Source organism: Astyanax mexicanus, chromosome 3 (genome assembly GCF_023375975.1).
Source record: "Astyanax mexicanus isolate ESR-SI-001 chromosome 3, AstMex3_surface, whole genome shotgun sequence".
Classification (NCBI taxonomy): Eukaryota; Metazoa; Chordata; class Actinopteri; order Characiformes; family Acestrorhamphidae; genus Astyanax; species Astyanax mexicanus.
In genome coordinates this window covers 8,855,899-8,883,247 of record NC_064410.1, presented here as the reverse complement: position 1 = coordinate 8,883,247, position 27,349 = coordinate 8,855,899, and the positions used below count along the sequence as shown (strand labels likewise).

General features: G+C 38.2%; 2 protein-coding genes across 4 annotated transcripts in view; one reads left to right on the top strand and one right to left on the bottom strand.

Annotated features, from left to right (window-relative positions):
• The window catches only part of LOC103043054 (NACHT, LRR and PYD domains-containing protein 12), a 39,977-nt gene extending 28,487 nt beyond the window's left edge, over positions 1-11,490 (top strand). The window contains 7 exon segments of the mRNA XM_049475879.1: positions 1,453-1,827; positions 2,965-3,008; positions 3,011-3,131; positions 3,274-3,447; positions 5,810-5,983; positions 6,816-6,989; positions 11,029-11,490. Of these exon segments, the coding sequence (XP_049331836.1) occupies positions 1,453-1,827; positions 2,965-3,008; positions 3,011-3,131; positions 3,274-3,447; positions 5,810-5,983; positions 6,816-6,989; positions 11,029-11,035 (1,069 nt within the window). The 3' untranslated portion in view covers positions 11,036-11,490.
• Positions 11,491-14,955: 3,465 nt separating this feature from the next.
• Positions 14,956-27,349, bottom strand: part of LOC103040900 (uncharacterized) — a 28,949-nt gene continuing 16,555 nt past the window's right edge. For 2 of the 3 annotated variants that reach the window (XM_049475867.1, XM_049475866.1), the window contains exon 2: positions 14,956-22,242. In XM_049475867.1, the coding sequence (XP_049331824.1) occupies positions 21,435-22,232 (798 nt within the window). In that variant the 5' untranslated portion in view covers positions 22,233-22,242 and the 3' untranslated portion in view covers positions 14,956-21,434. Of the gene's footprint in view, positions 22,243-27,071; positions 27,297-27,349 lie in introns of all 3 variants that reach the window. The other variant, XM_049475868.1, reaches the window with a different exon arrangement.

The following is a 27,349-nucleotide window of genomic DNA, read 5'->3' as shown; positions in this document are numbered from 1 at the left end:
TCCTTTTATCCTTTTATCCTTTATACCGGTTTCTTAAACATAAAAATAGAAGAGAAAATAATAATAGAAAATTTTAGTTGTTCAATCCAATTTACCAGGAGTTAGCTTACTGGATCCCATCACTCATTCTGTTTGAAATATCCAATATGCAGATTTTTTAATAAAAAGGCAATCTGCTCACCTGTGTAGGATGGGCCCAAATGAGTGAAGAAATCTGTCAGCTGTGTCCTCGCCGGCCGAAACCCTGGATCGCACGTCGGAAGGTCACCAAATTGTAGAAAAGTGCTGTCTTTAGCTTCTCTGTTGAATGTTCGTTGATCCAGGAATTCAGTCGACACGGAGATTGAGAGTGAACAAGTATGATTTATTTCAGATATCTGGGAAGAACAAATACAGGCAAAGCATCCTAGCCTAAGCTAGTAAGTCGCCCCCAAGTTCTTCTGCCTCGTGCTGATCTGACTCCAATATATATACCCTCCTGTGACGTATCTTGAGTTACTTGGCATGAATGAGTAATACTTCTGTTTTTCTAATTATTAGTCCATTTTTAGTTTTATTCAGTCTTTCTCAGAACTCGTTTTATTTAGACCTTCTCGGAACTTCTGTTTGACCTTTGCCCAGTAGGCTTTCTGGGGAATCGTGAGTTGCCAAAAACACTGCTCGGGAAGTTTCAATTCCCCTAAGTGGCGGGCCTTTGGTTAAACGAGGTTCTATTATGGGTTATTGATTCCCCTGCTCGATGAAGAAGGGAAGATTCAGTTCCCCTTTTTTGGCAGGCCCCATGGGTTATTAATTCCCCTGCTCAATGAACTTCCCCTATTTGTGGCGGGCCATGGTTAATTAACATTCACATTGTCTCACTGTGTATCTGCAGTAAGTTTTAGTTCATACTCTCCGTTTTATAATGGTATCGTTATATCTACCGTAAGATTAGTTAGTTAGTATATCTTAAACAAAGCTTGAAGTTGTATGTATAACTTTTCAGAGTAATCTTTTAATGTAAGGTTACAAAATGTACTTTATTCCTAAACTAGTGAATAAAGAGGAACCCTGTAGTCTGTGTTTTATTCATTAGTTTCAATCTAGCTGAAAAGAGGAACCCTGCAGTCTGCCACGCTCTGGGACCGCAAGATGTTTTTACCATTAAAAAGAGGAAGCATGTTTTCTACAGTTGACCCTTGGGTCAGTGCTGCTGAGATGAGAGATTCTTTTAAGCAAGTATATGATGTGTCTACGTGTGGAATACGATGTGTCTACGTGTGGATTAGTAACTAAGTATTAATGTTTACGAGAAGATGATGAGAATATAGAGTATAGCTTACATAGATATATTTGTGTAATATGTGTTTTAATTATCTAAGCTAAGGCTTTAGCAAGCATGATTATTGTAAGGTAAGCTCTAGCATGATTATTATAAGGTAAGCTTGTTATTTTAAGGCCAATCTTCCACAGTCTCTCACTGGAGTCCAATCAGATTCTCTTACGAGGGCTGCTGCCACTGACCAGAAACAGCAAAGCGAAAATAGTCACATTCATCAAAGAGAAGATCAGGAAGGCTCCCTCTCCAGAAAAAACAATCACTCTGTTCCACTGTCTGAATGAACTTAATGATCAATCTCTAGTGCAGGAAGTCCAAAAGTACCTGAGCAGAGAAGGTTCCAGTGATTTCACTGGAGGTGGGCTCTCTCCTATTCAGTGGTCAGCTGTGGCGTTTGTCCTGCTGAATTCAGAAGATGAGCTGATTGAGTTCGACCTGAGTAAATTTGACAGATCAGAAGAATGTCTTCTGAGGCTGCTGCCAGTGGTGAAAGCATCCAGGAATATTGTGTGAGTATTTTCATTTAACAGTGTTTCCTTTGTGCTGTTTAATACTTTAAAGTGTGGGATAGTTTATCAATTTATTGATAATACAGGTCCGGCATTGTTTAATATCACAATATTAAAAACTTTTAATCTCAATCTGCACTAAGGCTGCACGATATTGGAAAAAATTGACATTGTATTATTTATTTTTTCGGCTATATATTGTGATATTAAACAATGCAGGAGCAGTGACAGCACCAGTCCTGCCCCCACCTGCATGCTGTCTCACCAGATCCAGACATGCTAGACATATATCCACTGCCTCAGATTTGCATGGGACCCATGATGATGTGTTGAATCAGAGATACTGTATGACATAGTCAAAGCTAACAAAATTATTAAAATGTTTTGACCTAAGTGATAACTAGGAATCCAGTAATGTATGATCACTATTACAGTTTCACAGTGTGCTAAAAAAAGAAATAAATTGCACAGATTCTCTTTTTGGTCAAACTTTTTTTAACACTGGTATTAAGCAATTGTACACAGTATGATAACTAACAGTTTTTTATACTACAGGCTTTGGTTAGTATTTTTAATTTGTATGCTGTTGTCATTATTACCTATTTGGTGCTCAGTTGCTCTGAAAATGTATCCCTCAATCTCAATTAACCTTAAACTCAGATAATGAATAATACATATTTACCCATTGGTGCAACAACTACGTTCCACTACGAGAGCGGGAGCATCATTGCTACCTTTAAGAAACTCCTAAAGACAAAGTTCTTCAAAGAGTTCTTCTTACTCTCCTGACTACCCTAACACACTAACTTCTTCTAACCTCATTTCCTTCTTTCCCTGCTTTTCTTCTCTATCCCCCTTTTTCCTTGGCCTCTTTTTAGGCCCTGTCAAAAATATTTTTGTCTTAAATGTCTGTGTCCTCTATTGCTAAATATACATCATTATTTGTAAGTTGCTTTGGATGAAAGCATAAATGTAATGTAATGTAATGTCATGTTAAGAACAATGATGATGCTGAGGTTTGTGTACTGAACTGATTGTGTACTAATCAAATAAAAAAAATTCAAAAAAATGTATTCATATGGATGTTACATAGTGTGTATGTCAATGTTTCTAATAGATTATCATTTCTGTCTAAAGCCTACACTGGTGCAATATATCAGAGGAAGGTTGTGCAGCTTTGGCTTCAGCTCTAACCCCTCAAGTCTGAGAGAACTGGACCTGAGTTATAATAAACTGCAGGATTCAGGACTGAAGCTGCTCTCTGCTGGACTGGAAAATCCAAACTGTAAACTTGAGAAACTGGTGTAAGATCATCACTTTCACACATACACAAATAAAAATCAATTTAATCAAATTTAAAATCAAATTAATGACCAAATCTGCCAATTAATGAATATGTGTATTTCTGTGTCATTAATTCTAATGGCGTGTTATTTATCTCTCCAGGTTGTGGGGGTGTAATATATCAGAGGAAAGCTGTGCCACTCTGGCCTCAGTTCTCAGCTCAAACTCTTCAAGTCTGAAAATACTAAACATGAATGTTAATGAACTGCAGGATTCAGGAGTGAAGCTACTCTCTGCTGGACTGAAGAATCCACAGTGTAAATTAGAGAAACTGGCGTAAGATTATCTATCTTTCTCTCTTACACACACACACACACACACTATACCACTCAAAAGTTTGGGATAACTGTGGACTTGTTTTCAACAGAAACACACTTGGGGCCTTATCGTACACCCTATGCAATGCTCGTTGATGTTAGACTGATGAATCTATAAAGAAAGTGGTTATTTCTGGCCATTTTATGCCTGTAAGAAAACCAACAACTGCTGATGCTTTAGATACTAAATTAACTTAGAATGTTGTGCTCCCATTATGCTTCCATATTTAGTATTAGTATATTAATAAAGTATTTTTTAGCTGTGCAACAAGGAAAATCAAATAGCCTAATAACAGTCTTATGATTGGTAGTCATACAAGGATATTGACTGAGAACTGCAAAATAGGCCTCTATGCAATAATAGGCTATAATCCAAACAATTTCATATATACACACATCAACGAATACACAGATCGTCGTCAACATCTATATGTTCAGTTTTGTTTACTTAGGTACATATTATTCCCTCAGATGTACAACATTGTCCGTAACATTTTACCATTTTAGCTAGTTCTTTACATTTCTCTTAAATGTCTCTTACAACTTCCCTAAATCACAAATACCCCTAAAACTTCCAAGCTAGAAAATTCTAGATTTGGGCACAAGATTATAAATAACACAGTAGGGAATTAATTAAACATATGTCACGGCTGGGTATACCCAACCGGACATATGGACACCCCTTTTTCCCCCTCCCACCTCCAGACAAAAGAACGCCAGCAACCAGAAATATACAAGCCTCAAAGTTTTATTTTTTTTTAAGCAGCATTTTTCTTCAGGGATAAGTTGTTTGCCCAACATAACAAACAAAACGTAAATAACTAGGGCCCAATGCAATAACTAAACTATCACAGAAAAATATAAATTAAATACAATCCTGACCTACCTCCCTCTCTAACAAAAACAGGAGAAAAAGTGATCAAATAAACAGGGCCTTATCCCCTACACTGCTAATCAGGCTTGTTTTCAAAGTGATATAAAAATACAATAATAATAAGAGAGCTAGATTAAGTATAACAAGGAAAGATCTTACAACCAAATGGTATACACAAGCAAACACTCTTGGCGGTTTTTCTGGCTGGCGGTGCGGGAGTGAAAAAGATGTCATCTGCGCAGCCGAAACAGTCAGGTTTTGTAGCCGTGGGAAGTTTCTCTTCCACCAATCCACAACAGCCACGTCACACATAGACGGCCCTAACTCCAATGACCTGTCACTCAAAAGAAAAACACAAGAGGGGAGAAAAAAAGAAACATACAATAATGCTCAAACCCCCCACCAAAATATCTCTATCCGTAACACATATTAAAAGTCACAAACACATGCAAAACAAGCCACACAACTCCACATTATTGCCTGGATGGTCAAGTAATTGTAATGGAAAGGAGGAGTAGCATCAAGATACCTGGTTAGTATGTTTATAAGACATCCCTCTGTGTCACTCCAACCAATGAGCATGTAGTGTTACATTCAGATCAGAAACATCTTATAGATCTTATATTGATAAAACTAATGAGTAACAAGTATCAAAACTTCCAACAATGTCATCTGCTGGTGTAGGTCCACTGTGTTACATCAAGTCTAAAGTCAGTGCAGTGTTTTCCTGGAAAATCTTACAGCACTTCATGCTTCCCTCTGCTAACAACTTTTGTGGAGATGTGGATTTCATTTTCCAGCAGGACTTGGCACACTGCCAAAAGTACCAATAGGTTTTATATATATTACAATTTTCTGAGACACTGATTTCTACATGGGTGTTAATTAAATTAAACATCTACATGGGTTTAACATTTTGAACTGAATTTCTGAAACTTTTTCAAATTTCTTGAGACATACCTGTATGCCAGGGGTCTGCAATTAAGTTTGGCTGCGGGCCAGATACTTTCAAAGTAAAATCAGAAATAAAAGATTAGTAAATTGTCTACTATTTTGGAAATCTTTCTTTGTCTCTAAAGATATGTAAAATAAAAAAATAATAATAATATTAAAATAAGTGAAAAAAATATCGGAAAAACATTGAAATGCAGTATAGCAGTTGTAAACTTAGAGCAGCCTGGCACGGAATCAAAACAATGGCATCTATCAATTAATGAGCAAATGAGATAAATAAATTTAATTTACTAGGGTACATGAAGTGTATGAATTGGAATTACCAATTACTTTGTACTAATTGTCTCTTATTTTAAAATGTTTCTAATATCCAATATTAACAACTTATATATACACTTGCTAGAAATACTATATGGCATGTGTGTGTGATTGTACGTGTTTCTGTTATAGATAGATTACATGTTTTTTAATGGATTATTATTTCTCTCATCAGGCTGCAATGTTGCAATCTGTCAGATGAAGGCTGTGCAGCTCTGGCATTAGCTCTCAGCTCCAACTCCTCAAGTCTGAGAGAACTGGACCTGAGTTATAATGAACTGCAGGATTCAGGAGTGAAGCTGCTCTCTGCTGGACTGGAGAATCCACAGTGTAAACTGGAGAAACTGGTGTAAGATAATCACACATATACATTTTACTATTGTTATTTAGGTTTACAACTTAAGGTACACAGTAAAAAGACCCAAATAAATTATTCTATAGCAAATCACCATATCGGCAGCAATTTGTAATGAACAAGTACCATTATTTACATATATTTATAATCTGCTGAATTTGATATGATTTAAGAAATGTGTGAGTGGAGGTTGAAAAAAGGTTAAGATTTATTTGTAAAATCTGAAATATGGCTTTATTTGAAAACATTAGAATGTGCTCATTTAAACAGCACCCCCTCCAGGTATAGTCCAGTGTTTCTAAAACTCACAATTTTATGAAGCACTCACTGGTACTCTCTCCACTGCACGCTGACTCCTGTCCAGTTACACAAATTATTAAGGTCCAGCCAGTCAGACCAAGCCTCAACTCCAGCTGCTTTAGTTTCAATCTTACTGTAGAGCCATGTGTAAACTCTGATTAATGTATAATTAGGGAACATTACATTGGAAAGAGCACACAGATTTATGTAATACAGATACCGATTATTAACAAAATAAAGTTTACTGCACGTACGCTAAACTTTCTAGACTATTTATAGATAAATGGCAAAAAAGGAAATATTTCTCATGTCTTTGGGCCATCAAGAATATTGTTCTTCTTAAGTAAAGTATCCAACCTCCCCAGCAGAAGGGACTGGGAAAATAAAGTGATTCTGACCATAAGGACACCAGTGGAAACACACACATACATACGCATCAGCAAAACAGGTTTATATCACACAAATAAGATTTGAGAAAACAAATTGTCTTTAGAACACAATGAAGTGTGTGTGTGTGTCTTTCCAGGCTGTATGATTGTAATATATCAGAGGAAGGCTGTGCAGCTCTGGCCTCAGCTCTCAGCTCAAACTTCTCAAGTCTGAGAGAACTGGACCTGAGGTATAATGAACTGCAGGATTCAGGACGGAAGCTGCTCTCTGCTGTACAGGAGAATCCACAATGTAAACTGGAGAAACTGCAGTAAGATAATCACTTTCTTTCACTCTCACTCTCACTCTCTCTCTCTCTTACACACACAAATGTATATAAGATGCAACAGAGACACAGATAACATGAGAATATTACCAATCTCTATCACTCCTTCCCCCCCCCCCCGCAAAAAAACCCCAAAACAACAGCAATCCCTCTATATGTTTATAACTGTAACCCCTTATGAAAACATGATTAAACCTTAAAATCTGGAAAATGTGCTACTAAATCTGGGTTCTGGCTACATCTGATAACCCCATATCACCCCATAAAGAAACACACACATTTCAGACACAGAGATCATGCTTGAGTGTAAGTTAACACACAGTTTATTAGGCAACCCATGCCCTTCTTTTCCCTGCAGGGGAAAACAGGCATTATAAAAATCTGGGATGCCCAGGACCATATTCATCTCAGAAGATTTATTTTCATTACAATCGAATGCCTAATACAAATAGTTGTTATATCTATACTTTACTTACCTTACATTAGCAACCCGCTAGCTACAGTGCCCTCCATAATTATTGGCACCCCTGGTTAAGATGTGTTCTTTAGCTTCTCATAAATTGAGTTTTGTTCAAAATAATATAGGACCATGATGGAAAAAAAGAGTAAAATACAACCTTTAACTCAAGTGAATTTATTCAGTAGGAAAAAAATCCCACATTAAGAAATAATTATTTAACATCAAATCATGTGTGCCACAATTATTAGCACCCCTGATGTTAATACTTTGTACAACCCCCTTTTGCCAACAAAACAGCACCTAATCTTCTCCTGTAATGTTTCACAAGATGGGAGAATACAGAAAGAGGGATCTTTGACCATTTCTCTTTGCACATTCTCTCTAAATCATCCAACGACCTGGGTCCTCTCCTCTGCACTCTCCTCTTCAGCTCACCCCACAGGTTTTCAATGGGGTTGAGGTCTGGGGACTGAGATGGCCATGGGAGGAGCTTGATTCTGTGTGCGGTGAACCATTTCTGTGTAGATTTTAGGGGTGGGAATCTTTTACTATCTCACGATTCGATTCGATTCCGATTTTGGGGGCCACGATTCGATTCAAAATCGATTTTTGATTCAAAACGATTTGATTTATAAAAATTTATTGAAAACTTATTGAAAAAAAAAGCCTCCAAAATATACACTGGTCCTGGAGAAGGTAATGTGTTACAAAAACAATAAAATGTGCAGGAATGTGGGTCTTCAGTGACAGAGGAATCACTGGGATATCACAATGACGTTAATGAACAATAAATAAATAATAAATAACACTGCTTTATTATAAGGCTACTAGCGGTGGTGTGTAGGTGACGCTGCTGGGCTGATGTGATGATAGCAGTGGAGCGCTAAAGTTCAGGAGCAGCTGCTGATTAACTAGTTAATTTTAGGCCGTTGTATTTCTTCAGAAAGGGGGCAGGAGGTGGAGAAATTAATTCATATTGTCCATTCCTTAATTCCTCTGTGATGGGGAGCTGAAATTAGCTCTGATTAGCTTATTGTTATTTTTCCGTTCCGCCTTAAATGCTGCAGCCCGCTGCCACCTGTAGCGTTATTTAAGGTGGAACTGGAAAGTTAGCTAGTTAGCTAGCTAACAGAAACTGAAACTAACTACTAGCGATCTTTTTTATGCTTGTTATGAAGCATTCTGCCATAAAACATTAAAACTACACGTTAATCTAAGGTAATATAGTGCTTGTTCTGCCATCTTACCGGTGATTCTCATACACCTACGCTCTGTGTGGGTCTGACGGTAAGTTCAAACTGCAGCGGCCACGGTCGCTTTGGGCAGTGGGAGGCGGAGCGAAAAACGCTTCGTGCCGCTGCAGTGTGAACTTACCGTGAGGGGTAGGGCCAAGGGAAGAAATGGGATTGGACCTTAGAATCGATTTTGGGACATTTTAAATCGATTCTGAATCGTAGTAAATGAGAATCAAGATTCTTATGTGAATCGATTTTTTGGCACACCTCTAGTAGATTTGGCCACATGTTTAGGGTCATTATCTTGCTGAAAGACCCAGTGACGACCCATCTTCAGCTTTCGGGCAGAAGCCACCAGATTTTGTTTTAAAATGTCCTGGTATTTTAGAGCATTCATGATGCCATGCACCCTAACAAGGTTCCCAGGGCCTTTAGAAGAGAAACAGGCCCACAGCATCACTGATCCCCCCCCGTATTTCACAGTGGGCATGAGGTGCTTTTCTGCATACTCAGCTCTTGTGTTACACCAGACCCACTTAGAGCATTTGTTGCCAAAAAGCTCTATCTTTGTTTCATCTGACCAAAGCACACGGTCCCAGTTGAAGTCCCAGTACCGCTTAGCAAACTCCAAACGTTTGCGTTTATGATTGTGAGTGAGAAATGGTTTCTTCCGTGCATGCCTCCCAAACAGCTTGTTGGCATGTAGATAGCGCCTGATGGTTGTTTTGGAGACTTTGTGACCCCAAGAAGCTACCATTTGTTGCAATTCTGTAACAGTGAGCTTTGGAGAACTTTTTATTTCTCTTATCATCCTCCTCACTGTGCGTGGTGGCAAAATAAACTTGCGTCCTCGTCCAGGCTTGTTTACCACTGTTCCAGTTGTTTTAAACTTCTTAATAATTCCTCTGACAGTAGATATGGACAGGTGTAGGCGAGTAGCGATTTTCTTGTAGCCATTGCCTGACTTGTGAAGGTCAACACACATCTGCCTCACTTGAATGGTATGTTCCTTTGTCTTTCCCATGTTGAAGATAAATGGCCTCTGTGTCACGTCATATTTATACCCCAGGGAAACAGGAAGTTGTGAATTACTAATTAAATGTTCCTACATACTCTGATCAACTTCGTAAACTACTGTAGAAGTGACAGAAATACTTTTATTAAATTTATTTCCTAAGAATTGTTAGGGGTGCCAATAATTGTGGAACAGGTGATTTTATGAAGAATAATTATTTCTTAGTCAGGGATTTTATTTCCCCCTTAAAATTTACTTGAGTTAAAGGTTGGACTTTCCTTTTTTTCCCATCGTGGTCCTATATTATTTTGAACAAAACTCAATTTATGAGAAGCTAAAGAACACATCTTAACCAGGGGTGCCAATAATTATGGAGGGCACTGTACACCAGACTAGCTCAATGTGGTGACAGACTGACTCCAGTAAAAATAGATAACCAAAAATTCTACGTAAGTAAGGTAACAAAGTATTTGTGCTTAATTACTCGACACCTCTGAATGTGATTCAGTGCTGTAAAGTTTCCTATTGAAGGCTCCTGTCAATGACTAAAGACAAAATAAGTTGTCAGTGATGGTAAAAATAAAGAGATTTTCAAAAAATATATATTTCTTTTTATTAAACTTGCATCTGTTTCACTTAAAAGTAAGTTTTTAATTTTAGCCACACTACTTCTAGAATGTTTAGATTGTAGAGAGGCTAAATGCAGTCTGAGCTGTAACCTTTGCACCCTGCTGCAGTTTATGATGAGGTAAAATGCAAGCATTCTTTGTAACTGTGAAGATATATTGTTATTAGTAGTCTTAAATAAGGATAAAGACTATTGTCATAGATACATCAAAGCTTTCTGCACTGCCCACATTGTGCAGTCTGTGTCCTTAAACATTTTACCCCTGCTTCTGAGATTTGCACAATAACACTAATTATTGTGACTTTGTACAGAAGGAAGCATAAATATTAATAAGTCTTTTAACTTAATTGAAAAATTATATTGTTTTAAAATGTTTTTCTTCAGACACTGTTTTACAGTTTAACACTGTTAATTTAGGGTAACTGATTCATTGTTTTATATTAAGTATTTGATCACAGAATAATCCAAAGTACTGATCCATCTACAGTGTGTGAGGTGTAATGTGTTTGATATGTTAAGCTGTAGTTTTGTAGTTGTGCGCTGTAGTTTGTTAGATGAAGCTGTTCTGTGTGTGGAGGTTTTTATAAGATTTCTGATGCTTGTGGATGTTCTTACAATCTGATAGTGTGTGTGTGTGTGTGTAACAATTGTGTGTTCATATCTTAACATCCTGTCCTGTTTTACAGCTTTTGAGTACCTGACCTGCTCTTACAGTCTTTCCGGCATCACTTCCTGTTTATCAATGACTGCACCTGTCCATCAAGCTTCTTCTCTTTGTCACACACACACACACACGTGCACACACACACACACACACACAATACCACACACACACACACTAAACTGCACTACCTCCATTCTAAAGACTGTACTTTTACACTATACATTCTATTTTTACTGTATTTATATGTATCGTTATATTTTATTCCTTTGATCTAAATTAGATTATAGATTTAAGGAATTAATTTGTCTCTAAATATGATTTTTATGTTAGCATTATTATTAAAACTTGTGATAAAAGTGGCAATTTTAGCATCAAAGTCAAATAATAAAATTATGAACATATTTGTATGAGTATGTTGTAAAAGGGTTAATTATCTTTTATAATTCTTTAAAAATGTAATCATTCAACCTTAATCTTGTATAAGATTTGATGTTTCTTTTCATTTTCATTTGTTAAATGTCAAGGAAAAAATTAGTAGCATTGGATAATGATGTTAATCTTGTCTTTGTAGAATTAAAACTGTTGGCTCTGTCAGTATATCTATAGTGTAAGTTATTGTATGTATTGTTATTGTGTGTATTGTTTATACTGTAAAGTTATCTGTATATTCCATTATATTTTATTATTCTACTTGCTGTAAATATTGTTTAATACTGTATTGCACAATTTTGGGAACCTGCACCCAAGTTTTTCACTCACATGTACACCTACCTGTACTCTGTGACTTGACTATAAAAATCTTTCATCTTGAATCTTGAGATTATGGGTCACATTGAAGGTGGAAATACATTTAAAATGAATTATCTTTGTCAGATTTTTTTGTTTTATGGAACAAATTACATACAAAAAATGCCACCCTGCACAACAGGACAACTGTGCTTAGAGATTAATAAGCCCTGAATCAGGTTTTTTCACCTCAGTTGATATTTTTGGGTCCTAACAAGCAACAGTGGAGAACAGAACATATGAATACAGAACACACTCTGATCACATTGTGTCACTGTTAAATGTTACAGGTCATTGGCGTTGGTTGGATCTGCACATAAAACTAAAACCAATTTGCTTTAACCTTTCAGAGATTTTACAGTAGATTCAGATTCACTCTTTTCTCTACACTTCTCTTGTCATCCAACAGTACATTTTTAACTTGTTCTGCCAAAGTTATTTTAAATCACATTACTTTCCCTTCAGCAAAAAAAAAACAAGTACTGGACAAACTTAGGCAGCTTTACTAAATTTATTAAGGTCTTGTTTCCTAAATTTATTAAGGTTTCTAAGCCGAAGAATGGTTGCAGTGACGACACTGAGCAAATTCTAGTGATTTCCCCAAAATGTGTATTTTAAAAATAAACAAATAAGATCTAAAAAATTATTTAGGTAACAAGACAGAGTGTTGAGATTGAGCTCCTCAGTCATACAGTGACAATAAGATCAGATATACAGAAAAACATATGAGGGAACTTAATTTTGGTCTTCCCATGAGAACCGACTTATGTAACTTCCTGTTGTAGATGTGATGTAGAATGTTCCAGATGTTTCAGATGGGGTAATGTGTTACGGTAACAGGAATGAGTGAAACCCAGGGACACAAATAAAATGTGTATTTTAACCTAAATATTATGAATTTATTATAAAAAAATATATATATATTTTTAAAGCACAGATAAGATTTGGACATAACAATGCAAAAAATATATACATCTCTGAAGGGTTTTAATAATTATATTTCATGGGAAATTTATAGTTAGAGAGTGTGGACAGGTAACAAATGCAATTTGTTTTTAATTACATATTTTACTTTTGCAATTAGGTCGATGTACAAATATGGACAAATATGTCCTATACTATTAGTATTGACACTAATTTAACACGATTTATTGGTTTGCTAATTCTATGCCAAAAATCCATTCACAGAGGAACCTGTACAAACAGTGTTTTACACACGCCTATACGTCTATTTTTATCTTCAGCAGTGATATGTGCATATTTGTGGATGGATTTTTCTTGTATATAGTCTTGCACTCTTTGTATTGATAGTAAGATATTTTAACCATAGTCCAGTTGACAGTACCATCTATAGTTAGTAATTGTGCTATACCTGCTCCCTTTTTTAAACTGCACCACCCTTATTACAGTTTTGTATTACTTTGCTATATTGTGTAACTACTACTGGCTGCTAAAGTCTATCCATCTATTAGATATAAATGTTTTAGGTTCCTTTGTGACCTCCTGGATGAGTTGTCCATGCTCTTTTGGAGTAATTTCGGTAGGCTAATAATTCACTAACCCTTAGGCTAAGCCAATGGCTTTATAACCATTTCAAGACATATAAATGTATAAGTATAATTTTTTTTCTTGAATTTCTTCAGATAGGGGCATAATGTGTTGCTTTTTGAGATCTTTTAGCTGCTTCATGTTGTCATACAGGATCTATTTAAATGACTCCTTGATTACACAGGTCTGACAGTAATCAGGCCTGGTTGTGGCTATTGAAATTGAACTTAGCTTTCCAAAAAATGTGGTTAATCACAGTTAATTCATGTAGGCATTTACTTTTTCTTGAAAATTAAATCATACTACAAAATACTTTTTTTCTATTTATTTTTCCTGATATTAAGGTTTACTTGATCATTTGAAACATATAAGTATAATAAAAAATCTGAATGGTGGCAAATACGTTACATATTACTGCATCCAGGGGCGTCGCCTGCCCTGGGCTTCTTGAATTTAATGTTTATAGTAAAGCCATCAATCTTCTGTAACGTTTATTTCATCAGCTTGTTTTAAACCAAATTGTTTTTCTAGGACTGCTGCTCACTCCCTGCTCTTCTCTCCCTGCACAGTAGCGTTTACAGGCCCGTCCCAAATCACACCCTGCTGTCTTCTCAAACTGTACTCTCTGGTGACATCAGCAACATGCAGCGCTATAGGGTGAGAGCCTACAGGCCCCGTCCCAAATCACACCCTGCTGTCTTCTCAAACTGCACTCTCCGGTGACATCAGCAACATGTAGCGCTATAGGGTGAGAGCCTACAGGCCCCGTCCCAAATCACACCCTGCTGTCTTCTCAAACTGCACTCTCCGGTGACATCAGCAACATGCTGCGCTATAGGGTGAGAGCCTACAGGCCCCGTCCCAAATCACACCCTGCTGTCTTTTTAAACTGTACTCTCTGGTGGCATCAGCAACATGCAGCGCTATAGGGTGAGAGCCTACAGGCCCCGTCCCAAAACCCAAAAATATACATGATGTCAGCCTAGACCATATACACGGTTTTGTTTTGTAAAGCCACTCCTTGCTGCCCTGCAGAGAACAACAGGTTCAATGTTCAGTTTTACAGTGTTATAGGGACAGGTCAGGAAAGACTTTATTTTATATTTTTTATAAAAACAATTATTTATGTTAAGGGAAATCAAGAAAAAACATTTTATTTTTTATAAAAAACAATTATTTATGGTAAGTTAATTCAAGAGAAATGGTCTTTTATTTTTATAAAAACTTTTTTCAGGAAAAAGTTCAACTTTAAATGTCAAGAGATACATTGTTGCTGTTAAAAATACATTTTCCAAAAAAGGGAGTATTGGCAAAACTGTTTATAATGTTTATGTTAAGGTGGCGGGAGGTGTCTGCAGCTGCTGAAAGTAACTAATAAAGTAACTTGTAAAGTAACTTAGTTACTTTTAAAATCAAGTAATCCATAAAGTAACTAAGTTACTTTTAAAAGAGTAATCAGTAATCGGATTACTTTTTCAAAGTAACTATACCATCACTGATTAGGTGTTTTGTAATCAGTATAAACCAGTGTAGGGTAATTTACCACAGCATGACTTAGATAAAACTCGGATGTGAGAAATCTCAGAACATGAAATGATGACCAATGAGTCAGAGCTTAGAATTTAAAATACATTGAAGTTTACTTGAAAAATAGTTTCAGCATTACAGATATATAAAAGGAACAAAAGTTAATAGATATATATTAGAAAAGAGTAAAAGTACATCAACGAATAAAATCTCGATAGATCAACACATTCACAACCCAGAGAGAGAGAGAGAAAGAGAGAGAGAAAGAAAGAGAGAGAGAGAGAAAGAGAAAGAAACTAAAGCCAGTCGAGGGACAGAGAGAACTCCTCAGACTTCATCCAAGCAGTTATACATTTTGCAAATGACATGTGATTGGACAGAACTTATCATATGATTACGTCAGCAGAGTCCAGTAAACAGTTTGTTGTCCAGTTCCAATGACGTGATCCGCTCCAGCCTGTCTGAGCAACAGGTTCTTATCATGATGTTGTTCAGCTCTGTGTCCTTCATGAACACAGCAGACAGTCCTTAAGTGTCCTAAAGTCTGTGAGAAGAGGAAACAGAGGAAAAGAGTGGATGCAAAGATCTTCTGGCCTGTGTGTGACTTTACGCCGTGTAGAACAGGCATGCGCTGGCTATCTGAGGAGCATAAAAAAAACCCTTTTTTATTTTAGTTATTAAATAGAGAGTTCAGTTCCTCCAAAAACTCTGATGAGTATGATGCAGTCAGTGCATTTCCTCTATATACTATGTAAACTTATTTTCCGTCTGTTAACCTGAGTCTAAAAACATTTGGCTGATGTTAGAATTTAAATGTGTGTGTCCACAAGCTGTTGTAGGCATGGTCCACCTAAGTTTAGACTAACTAGTTTCTATGGTAGTGATTTCAAACCTATGAGCTGCAGTGGTCCTGTTTGAAGTTATTGGCCTAATATTTATTTTTCTTGTTCAGTTCCAATATATGTTTTTTGCGAACTGTGCTACCTGTAAATTAATTGCAAAAATAAAAACATATTTAAGTTTCACTTGTTTGGCATAGTTGCAAGACTGTTAGCTGGTGGTTTAGCAAGCTAGTTATTATTATATATATTGAATTAATTTAGCATTAATATTAATGCACATATAAGAGAAAGATTTCTATCTTACCCTATTTTTTTTTTTTAAGCTTTTGGAGCAAACAAAGCTCTTTTTGTAGTTGATAGTCTACATTGATGTATTAATAAAATTTTAAATGGTTGATTTTTATTTAAGCCAACATGCTTGGTTACAACTACATCTGAGTTTATATGTATTAATTTTGTCAAAAGCCAGTAAACAACTTCCCTTACATAAGCCTTAATGGAGATGATTGTTATTAAAAATGTTTTATGCAAATCATAGTCATTAGGCAACATAAATTACATGATGTAAACCTAAAAAAAACTTTCCAGTGAAAATTGAGGGCCAATGTGTGATAGGCCTCTAATGTATTAATCTGCCCAGCAACCATGTTTGGCTACTGTTTACAATGAAATTAAAGATTTTTTTTTCCTGAACTAGATATTATTTTTAATTCATCAAAGTTTTTGATGAGAAACACTATTTAAAAGAGAAACAAAAAAAGCTAAAACCTCCCTTTTTTTTCTTAAAAAGAAAGGTAAAACAGTCATAATTTGAGTCACCACCAGATTTAAAGTTTATCCAAACATTTTCTACATGAGGCATAAACATCAAAAATGAAATAAAATCACTCCTTTTAATGGAAAAAAAGTAAACAGGCATAAAAATAAAAAATCTGGTCTCACGTCTCTGTTGCTGGCTCAGGCTGAGGGGTGGATCCACTGGGCTGATTGGCTGCTGGGGGTGGGTGGTGTTGATGGTTGAGCAGTTGCTGTCTGAAGCGGTCTCTGATCGCTCAGTTCTTCCAGATGTGAAACCAGTTTCCTGGACCAGTGCTGTAACATTTGAATCACAACAGGTCCGGTAAAGACGCAGTCCAGCCATCGACCGACAGCTGGACCAAACACAGTCTCTCATCTGAGACTCTCCTCATGAAGTGCTCTGGTTCAGATGATGTTCACAGTACTGTTGCAGAGGACCCTGTCTCTGAGGATCAAAACTCCTGTGATGAGCACCACCCCCGCCTTCTCAAACACCCAGAAAACAGCACTGTGCAACATTCAGTCAAAAGAGATAAACCCTCCAAAAAAAAAAAAAAAAAAAACCTTAAAAGAAAAAATAATAAAAAAGAAATCCTGAAAGGAATTCTATAATATGGTTAAAAATTGTTTAGCCTCATGAAATAACTAAAACAAAAATTATTTCCAGCCAAACAATGCTTGATATTCCTAAACTGTATAAACATTAACATTATATTGTTGTGCTCTGATGGGGACTCAAAATATAGCCAAGAATATGCAAGCAAGTTCTTCATTGCGAGAAATAGAATACATATGGAAAGCAAAACAGAAAGCTCTGTTTTTTTTTTTTTTTTTTTTTTTTTTAAAAACATCTGATGTCTCCTTGTTTAAAAGTCAAAAAGAGAGAGACCCAATTTACTGCAGCTCGTAATAGATACAATACTAAGTTTGTCAAATTACACCTTTCCAAAGAAAGTAAGGTCTTTCCTTACTGGTTTCTAAAATCTACCATCCTCATTAAGAGAATCAAAAGAACAGCATAAACTGAGATGCATGAGAACCACTAGAGAAATTAGATATGTGTATTCTTTAAATCTCATTCAGCTGAGACTGAGCTGAAATCCGTCTCAATAAGAAAAGAATGAGAATAGAAAAGGCCTAAACCACATGAAGACAGAAGCTGTGTTCAGAATGGCTCACTCATTAACTCTTTCACTATGTAGCATTTTCTATTTACTAAACGAATTATGGAACAACCAAACAATAAACCATGTTTGTCCTGCTCTGAGGACGTCTAATACAACAGCACTGCATTGCATTATAGTATATTTTGGAATTTCTAAATTTTGTGATGCATTAGGTTTTTCATAGTGAACTATATAGGTAATAGAATGTACTGCTGCGGTTTTAAACAGTACTGCAAAAATGGTTTACACACTATATAGTGCACTATTTCTGGAATAGGGAGCGATTCTGACACAGCCACACACACATTATATTCATCATTAGATTCGCTTATAGAATATCAGAGTTAGACAAATGTTAGAAACATACACACTTACACACACGCACAGACACACACACCAAATGTGATAGAAGATAGCAGAGAAGAGATGTTTTGTCTATCTCTCTCACTGCTTCATTCAACACACGCAGAAACACACACACACTGTCTCAAAAGCCTGGAATCCTCATCTCTTTTCTGTTTCAATCAGGGATGACTTTCACAATGTGGACATTTGTACATAACTCATCACTACTACTCAAACATGAAGCAGTCTCGCATATTCACTAAACTGTCATCCTCAGAATTCTACAGCATTCTCCATAAAGATAATGAAACATGTTACATTGAACAGTACCAGCATGGCTCAATATTCTGCCCTACTTTATTATATGTATATTGGGTTTATATGCTAACGATTCCAAACTTTTGAACAACACTACATAAACACACACACACATTTTCCATTCTAGAACTGTAGGTTCATTACAACATCTCAAGGTATAGCAAGGTTTCATTCATGGTCAACTCTGCTATTGTTTACCTGTTTAACTCTTTAACAGGCCAGGATTTCTATATAAGAATTACATAAGCTTTCATGTTTGATGAGGGACATTACTGAAAAGCATAATTGCAATTTTAATAGAACATATAAAAAATGTTTAAGTAAATCTGATATAATGAATAAAATCATAAAATTGGCTTTTCCTGAATAAAAACCAAACAGTTCATGTCCTCCAAAGCTTTAGTTTTGTTACGTTTATCTATTTTTTTTTCATCTATTTGCAAACATGCAAAATTTGGGTTGATTACTGTTACTGATCTGGAATTATTTAGTGAAGTATTTAGTGAAGTATATATGGGACAAGACATGAGTTAACTTTTTGAACCATTTTGTGCTATTTCTGCCTATCAACTTAGGCACGTCTAAAACCAGAATCAGTGCTGCCAACTTACTTTCATTTTTTTTTAATACATGTGTATATTTTAAATAATTCACTAGATTGGTCTAAAAGAAATCTAGTGATGTGGTCCTAAAGTTGGCAAAACTGAGCTGAATTTCTCAAAATATGTGTTTCAAAATTGTGTAAAGAAGTTTAGCCATCATTACAAAAACAAATCTTGCCAAAAATTAAAATTCCATCACCACCTTTAGGATATATAGGATGATAAAATATTAAGATGTATATAATTTTTAAACATTTTATAGAAATTACTGAGGCAACTCACCACCTCCCACAGGTTTCCGGACAGAATAAAGGGTGTCGGGTCCAAAACTGATTTAAAAATGATTGCAATGTACCTCAGTTCCAGAATTAAACCCACACACACACAGCCTCCATACAGACAGGACACACACAGACTCTCTTGCTCAGATCAACAGGTCTTCTGTAATGCTGAAAACCTTTATACATGAATTTTACCAAATAATCGATAGAACTGGGATTAAAACGACCATAGACACAAAGACCACAACTACCATGACCAAGTGAAGAATCCTTTTCTGCAACTGTGTTTACTTTACTTTCCCTTACATAGCCTCACACTACCTCACACTGCTTCACACTACCTAATCTAATCTATATTTGGCGCCATATATAATATTGGTATATTTCTCTACCTCATCTGATGGTAAGATCTCATCCTCTCCTAATCTGCTGTGGTGGTGCACCACCTTTGAACACTTGGGAGATAAGGATCATGCAAGACGAAAAAACGTCGCGACTACGACAATATTAGTATACACTACTCTTATAGCCAGGTTCTGTGGTCGAGGTACTGCTCCAGGACCCCCGAACTATAAGGTACGAGCTCTAAGCTCCGTTTGGACCGGTACTGTTCCAGGACCAAACCACCAACTGCCACACAAACACCTTTATGGCCGGTTTCTAGGACTGGTACTGTTCCAGGACCCCCGAACCATAAGGCAAACAGGCCAAAAAGCCCCCCCTGGTCCGGTACTGTTCCAGGACCAGGGCATCATCTCGCAAGTCACCTTAACTCCCAGTGCCAGCCCTTTTGATATTACTTAATTAAATGTAACCTACCTTACACAGCAGTTGGTCATGACAGTATAGAAGGTCCATAAATTACAGGCCCAAAGCAGCATCATTCTTTTTTTCTTTTTTTTTTATCACGACCGGGCGGAAACACCAAAAGCTGTAGGGTAATTTACCACAGCATGACTTAGATAAAACTCGGATGTGAGAAATCTCAGAACATGAAATGATGACCAATGAGTCAGAGCTTAGAATTTAAAATACATTGAAGTTTACTTGAAAAATAGTTTCAGCATTACAGATATATAAAAGGAACAAAAGTTAATAGATATATATTAGAAAAGAGTAAAAGTACATCAACGAATAAAATCTCGATAGATCAACACATTCACAACCCAGAGAGAGAGAGAGAAAGAGAGAGAGAAAGAAAGAGAGAGAGAGAGAAAGAGAAAGAAACTAAAGCCAGTCGAGGGGCAGAGAGAACTCCTCAGACTTCATCCAAGCAGTTATACATTTTGCAAATGACATGTGATTGGACAGAACTTATCATATGATTACGTCAGCAGAGTCCAGTAAACAGTTTGTTGTCCAGTTCCAATGACGTGATCCGCTCCAGCCTGTCTGAGCAACAGGTTCTTATCATGATGTTGTTCAGCTCTGTGTCCTTCATGAACACAGCAGACAGTCCTTAAGTGTCCTAAAGTCTGTGAGAAGAGGAAACAGAGGAAAAGAGTGGATGCAAAGATCTTCTGGCCTGTGTGTGACTTTACGCCGTGTAGAACAGGCATGCGCTGGCTATCTGAGGAGAGGTTCCCAGCACTTCACTCAGAGAGCTTGTTGTCTCCTAGTTCATATGCACTGGTCCCAGAACAGCAGAAAAGCAGTGAAGCTTCTCTGCCACTCAGGGTCACGTTCTCCTCACAGCTCTCATTGTTGATGAAAACACTCTGACCTTCCTGATTCCTGAAAAAGTAAAAACAACCTCCAAAGCCTTGGTCATAGTGACAGTTAAAAAGAGAGCAGAGATCATAAGGTTATTAAGTGAATTATAATGTGAACAGTAAAAATAATAACTGTATATATAAATGTCTAAAACATTTAAGAATAAGAGTGTGAAGGTGTGGTTATCTCCAATCACACCCTTCACCAGTGACCTTAATTGGCTGGGCTGAGCCCCGGATCTTTAAATACCCAGGCAATGCCCCTGACTGCATCCATCCATCCTGAAAACTATGTTTAAAGTCCCTCACAGACAATCCACATGTGGGGAGAGATTTATGGATGAGAACTGAAAAGCTGTACTATTAAAAGAAAGCATGACCTCCAGTAAATATTTACTGTAACATGCCTTCACTGATTGGTCGAGATGGCACAATCAGGTTGAGTTAAGTTCAGCATCATTTTAAACAACATTCAGTGACTCAAAATGTGCTCTACCAAAACTTTAAGAAGCACTGAGTTTAGGTAAGAGCACCTTCTCCACCCCTGCCTTTGAGAACCTCAGTTGATTTAAGGTGTCCTGCAGATGATTGATCATCTCTCTCGTTCTCCAGACGAAGCGTCCTGTTTCCGACTCCAGTTCGTTCTCCAGCACGGTGGAGAGGATCTTCAGTTTATTAACGTCTCTGAGTGTTTTGGGGTCTTCAGTCAGGTGGGGAACGGTGGTTGCAGATGGCTGGATATTGTCTATCATCTCCAGAGTTTTCTCTACCTGTACGGACAGTGTGCGCAAATCTTCAGGATTGAACAGCTCATCTGCTCTGTCTCTGAGATCTTTGTCACCGTAGATCTGCAGGAGGTTCTCCACGTGTTTGCAGATGTACTTCAGGGGGCTGCTGATTCTGCTGGCTGTTGTTTTAAACTTCTTGATGTCCTCTGGGAGATCCTTTAGGTTTGGTAAGGGCTTGTTGGGGGCTTTGAACATCTCAAGAACACCAACAGTTGTGAGCATTCCAGTCCCGACTGCACTCAGTACTACAGTCGCTAATGCACCCCAGAGCCAAGTGCCAGTGATAGCTGCCAGCAAAGCACCAATCGCCACAAACAAACCACCAACCCCAGCTCCAAGTGCTGCTGCTGCTACTCTCCGCATTCGTATTCCACCCCTGCCTTGGGCTGCTTTTCTGCAGTCATCCAAAAACTCCTCAATGCTCATCCGCATGGCAGTGATGATCTGCTGGAGTTCAGGCTGATGTTCCTCATACAGCTTGATGAAGCTGGAACAGTTCTCCTGGAGATCCATTAGAAGTGTCCTGCAGACAACACAATTATGATAAAAATATTGATTAAAATACACTACACCCATCCCATTCTTCTAACATTCTGTGTAATTGAAAAGTAAACAGAGTGATTCAGAGCAGTATTGGTCTGAAAAAAACTTCTGAAGCTCTAAAAGCTCCTCATAGAAACAAAAATATTACACCTAATTGTTAAGAATATACTGCCTGATGCCCGACTCATCTCATTCCTCCACTCTGACTGAGTTCATCTGAAACCCCCACTCTAAACAAGTTTATCTCAAACCTGCACTCTGAACAAGTTTACCCTAAACCCCCCACTCTGAAAAAGTTTATCTCAGACCCATACTCTGAACGAGTTCATCATAAACCCCTTCCTTGAACGAGTTCACCACCAACCCGACGCTGAACAACTTCATCTTAAACCCCCACCTGGAAATCCACTCCTGGAAATCTGGAGATCATCTTAAACTCCCACTGTGAACGAGTTCATCTCAAACCCCCACTCTGAGCGAGTTTATCTCAAACCCCCACTCTGAACAAGTTCATTTTAATCCCCCACTCTGTAGGAGCGAGTTCATCTTAATCAGGGGCGGATTTGAAAGTTCTGGGGCCCCAAGCAATTTTTTTATTGGAGGCCCTGATCAAAAAGATTATTTTGTATAGCAATATGCAGTATTGACTCTGACAACCTAAGTGTCTCATGTACCTCATCCTTGTCAGACGATTCATTTCTTGCTGATGTGAAAAAATTTGTTTTCTTTCTTTTTTGCCAACCTTTTGGCCAGCAGGGGGCCCCCTGATCGCTGGGGCCCCAAGCAATTGCGTGGTTTGCATTGTGTTAAAATCCGCCCCTGATCTTAGTCCTCCACTGTACAAGAAATCCTCTCAAACATCCACTCTAAACGAGTTCATCTCAAACCTGCACTCTGAACAAGTTTATATCAGCACCCCACTCTGAAAAAAATTATCTTAATCCCCCACTCTAAACAAAATAATCCTAAACCCCCACTCTGAGTGAGTTTATCTCAAACCCCCGCTCTGAGTGAGTTTATCTCAAACCCCCACTCTAAACAAGTTCATCTTAAACTCCCACTTTAAATGAATTCATCTCAAACCCCCACTCTGAATTAGATCATCTCAAACTATCATTCTGAATAAATTACTCTTAAACCCACACTCTGAACGAGTTCATCTCAAACCCCCACTGAACAAGTTAATCTCAATCTCCCCATTGTACATGAGATCATCTCAAATCCCCACTCCGAACAAGTTCTTCTCAAACCCCCACTGTGAAAAAGATCATCTCAAACCCCCACTGTAAATGCCATCATCTCAAACCCCCACTGTGCAAGCAAAAGAGTCTAAAAGCGGAAAGGGTGCGCATTTCCAGCTCAGAAAAACGGGCCAAAGAGTCTAAAAGCGGAGAGAGTGCGCATTTCTAGCGCAGAAAAACGGGCCAAAGAGTTTAAAAGCAGAGAGAGTGCGCATTTCTAGCGCAGAAAAACGGGGCAAAGAGTCTAAAAGCGGAGGTTGCGCATTTCTAGCGCAGAAAAACGGGGCAAAGAGTCTAAAAGCGGAGAGAGCGCATTTCTAGCGCAGAAAAACGGGCCAAAGAGTCTAAAAGCGGAGAGGATGCGCATTTCTAGCGCAGAAAAACGGTCCAAAGAGTCTAAAAGTGGAGAGTGTGCGCATTTCTAGAGCAGAAAAACGGGGCAAAGAGTCTAAAAGCGGAGAGAGTGCGCATTTCTAGCGCAGAAAAACGGGGCAAAGAGTCTAAAAGCAGAGAGAGCGCATTTCTAGCACAGAAAAACAGGGCAAAAGAGTGTAAAAGCGAAGAGGTTGCGCATTTCTAGCGCAGAAAAACGGGCCAAAGAGTCTAAAAGTGGAGAGGGTGCGCATTTCTAGCGCAGAAAAATGGGGCAAAGAGTCTAAAAGCGGAGGTTGCGAATTTCTAGCACATAAAAACGGGGCAAAGAGTCTAAAAGCAGAGAGAACGCATTTCTAGCGCAGAAAAACGGGGCAAAAGAGTGTAAAAGCGGAGAGGTTGCGCATTTCTAGCGCAGAAAAACGGGCCAAAGAGTCTAAAAGTGGAGAGGGTGCGCATTTCTGGCGCAGAAAAACGGGCCAAAGAGTCTAAAAGTGGAGAGGGTGCGCATTTCTAGCGCAGAAAAACGGGCCAAAGAGTCTAAAAGTGGAGAGGGAGCGCATTTCTAGCGCAGAAAAACGGGGCAAAGAGTCTAAAAGCGGAGAGAGTGCGCATTTCTAGTGCAGAAAAATGGGGCAAAGAGTCTAAAAGCGGAGGTTGCGCATTTCTAGCACATAAAAACGGGGCAAAGAGTCTAAAAGCGGAGAGAACTCATTTCTAGCGCAGAAAAACGGGGCAAAAGAGTGTAAAAGCGGAGAGGTTGCGCATTTCTAGCGCAGAAAAACGGGCCAAAGAGTCTAAAAGTGGAGAGGGTGCGCATTTCTACCGCAGAAAAACTGGGGGAAAAAGGGTCTAAAAGCGGAGAGAGTGCGCATTTCTAGCGCAGAAAACGGGGCAAAGAGTCTAAAAGCGGAGAGAGTGCGCATTTCTAGCGCAGAAAAACGGGCCAAAGAGTCTAAAAGTGGAGAGGGTGCCCATTTCTACCACAGAAAAACTGGGGGAAAAAGGCTCTAAAAGCGGAGAGGGTGCGCATTTCTAGCGCAGAAAAATGGGCCAAAGAGTCTAAAAGTGGAGAGGGAGCGCATTTCTAGCGCAGAAAAACAGGGCAAAGAGTCTAAAAGCGGAGAGAGTGCACATTTCTAGCGCAGAAAAACGGACCAAAGAGTCTAAAAGCGGAGAGGGTGCACATTTCTAGCGCAGAAAAAAGGGGCAAAGAGTCTAAAAGCGGAGAGGGTGCGCATTTCTAGCGCAGAAAAAACGGGCCAAAGAGTCTAAAAGCGGAGAGGATGCGCATTTCTAGCGCAGAAAAACAGGGCAAAGAGTCTAAAAGCGGAGAGAGTGCGCATTTCTAGCGCAGAAAAACGGGGCAAAGAGTCTAAAAGCGGAGAGAGAGCGCATTTCTAGCACAGAAAAACAGGGCAAAAGAGTGTAAAAGCGAAGAGGTTGCGCATTTCTAGCGCAGAAAAATGGGGCAAAGAGTCTAAAAGCGGAGGTTGCGAATTTCTAGCACATAAAAAAGGGGCAAAGAGTCTAAAAGCAGAGAGAACGCATTTCTAGCGCAGAAAAACGGGGCAAAAGAGTGTAAAAGCGGAGAGGTTGCGCATTTCTAGCGCAGAAAAACGGGCCAAAGAGTCTAAAAGTGGAGAGGGTGCGCATTTCTAGCACAGAAAAACGGGCCAAAGAGTCTAAAAGTGGAGAGGGTGCGCATTTCTAGCGCAGAAAAACGGGGCAAAGAGTCTAAAAGCGGAGAGGATGCGCATTTCTAGCGCAGAAAAACGGGCCAAAGAGTCTAAAAGCGGAGAGAGTGCGCATTTCTAGTGCAGAAAAATGGGGCAAAGAGTCTAAAAGTGGAGAGGGTGCGCATTTCTACCACAGAAAAACTGGGGGAAAAAGGGTCTAAAAGCGGAGAGGGTGCGCATTTCTAGCGCAGAAAAATGGGCCAAAGAGTCTAAAAGTGGAGAGGGAGCGCATTTCTAGCGCAGAAAAACGGGGCAAAGAGTCTAAAAGCGGAGAGAGTGCACATTTCTAGCGCTGAAAAACGGACCAAAGAGTCTAAAAGCGGAGAGGGTGCACATTTCTAGAGCAGAAAAAAGGGGCAAAGAGTCTAAAAGCGGAGAGGGTGCGCATTTCTAGCGCAGAAAAAACGGGCCAAAGAGTCTAAAAGCGGAGAGGATGCGCATTTCTAGCGCAGAAAAACGGGGCAAAAGACTGTAAAAGCGGAGAGGGTGCGCATTTCTAGCGCAGAAAAACGGGGCAAAAGACTGTAAAAGCGGAGAGGGTGCACATTTCTAGAGCAGAAAAAAGGGGCAAAGAGTCTAAAAGCGGAGAGGGTGCGCATTTCTAGTGCAGAAAAACGAGGCAAAGAGTCTTAAAGCGGAGAGGGTGCGCATTTCTAGCGCAGAAAAACGGGGTAAAAGAGTGTAAAAGCGAAGAAGATGCGCATTTCTACACAGAAAAACGGGCCAAAGAGTCTAAAAGTGGAGAGGGTGCGCATTTCTAGCGCAGAAAAACGGGGGGAAAAAGATTGTAAAAGTTGGCTTAATTAAGGAGTTTAATATTAAGAGACATCATGAAATTAAACATCAATTTGAAAAATCTTAGTTTACACAACACTGTCAAAGATAAAGATAGTAAGTCAAGTAAAATGGTGTGTAAATGAAATAATCAGGAAAAAAGTGTTATTTAAAGTGGTATATTTTATTATTTGTTTTATTATAGAGTCTGTGGCACGTGACTTAAAATATATTTCTCCTTCTGGCCCCCAACAAAAAAAGTTTGGACACCCCTGACTTAATCTGATTGTGGCTATAGTGATTATTGCTTTTAGAAAAATGCGTTTTGTATTTTAAAACCTAGTATCTATTCTTCTACCTGACTAATGAATGTTAATACTTTTGACACCTTTGCAGAGATTACTAAACCGAAATAATGACAGTAAAATATGCTTTTTATGCATTGTAATTTGTAAAGCTCTAAATTTTGTCAAAGTATTATAAATTACCGACCTAAAATTAAAGACTCAACAATAAGGGATCACAAAAAATCTGTATAAAAATGCTGTCAAATCCCAATAATGTAGTAAAATATAACAACAACAAAATAAATATTATTTATATATTATATTTATATATTATTTATATTATTATAATAATTTGTCCAGATCAGTAAGTCTAATAGATTGAATCTCTGTACTGACCTCTCCTCAGCAACGTTGCAGACGGTCACTTGGTGCACTGCTGTTTCTGCCACGGTTGCAAAAGCTTGACTGGAAGGTGTTAAGGAAGTTATTGTGCTCGTAAAGAGTCGTTTTTGGGAAATGCAGAGTTTAAACTGAGTTTCCTCATTCCTCTGAAATCCTGTCTGACTGCATGTACCCACAGCACAACTCACATCTGTGTGTCTAATCACTGCAAGTCCAAACCTATAGCAAGATGTAACATAACACCGTTCTGTGTAAAATTACGCAATACATGG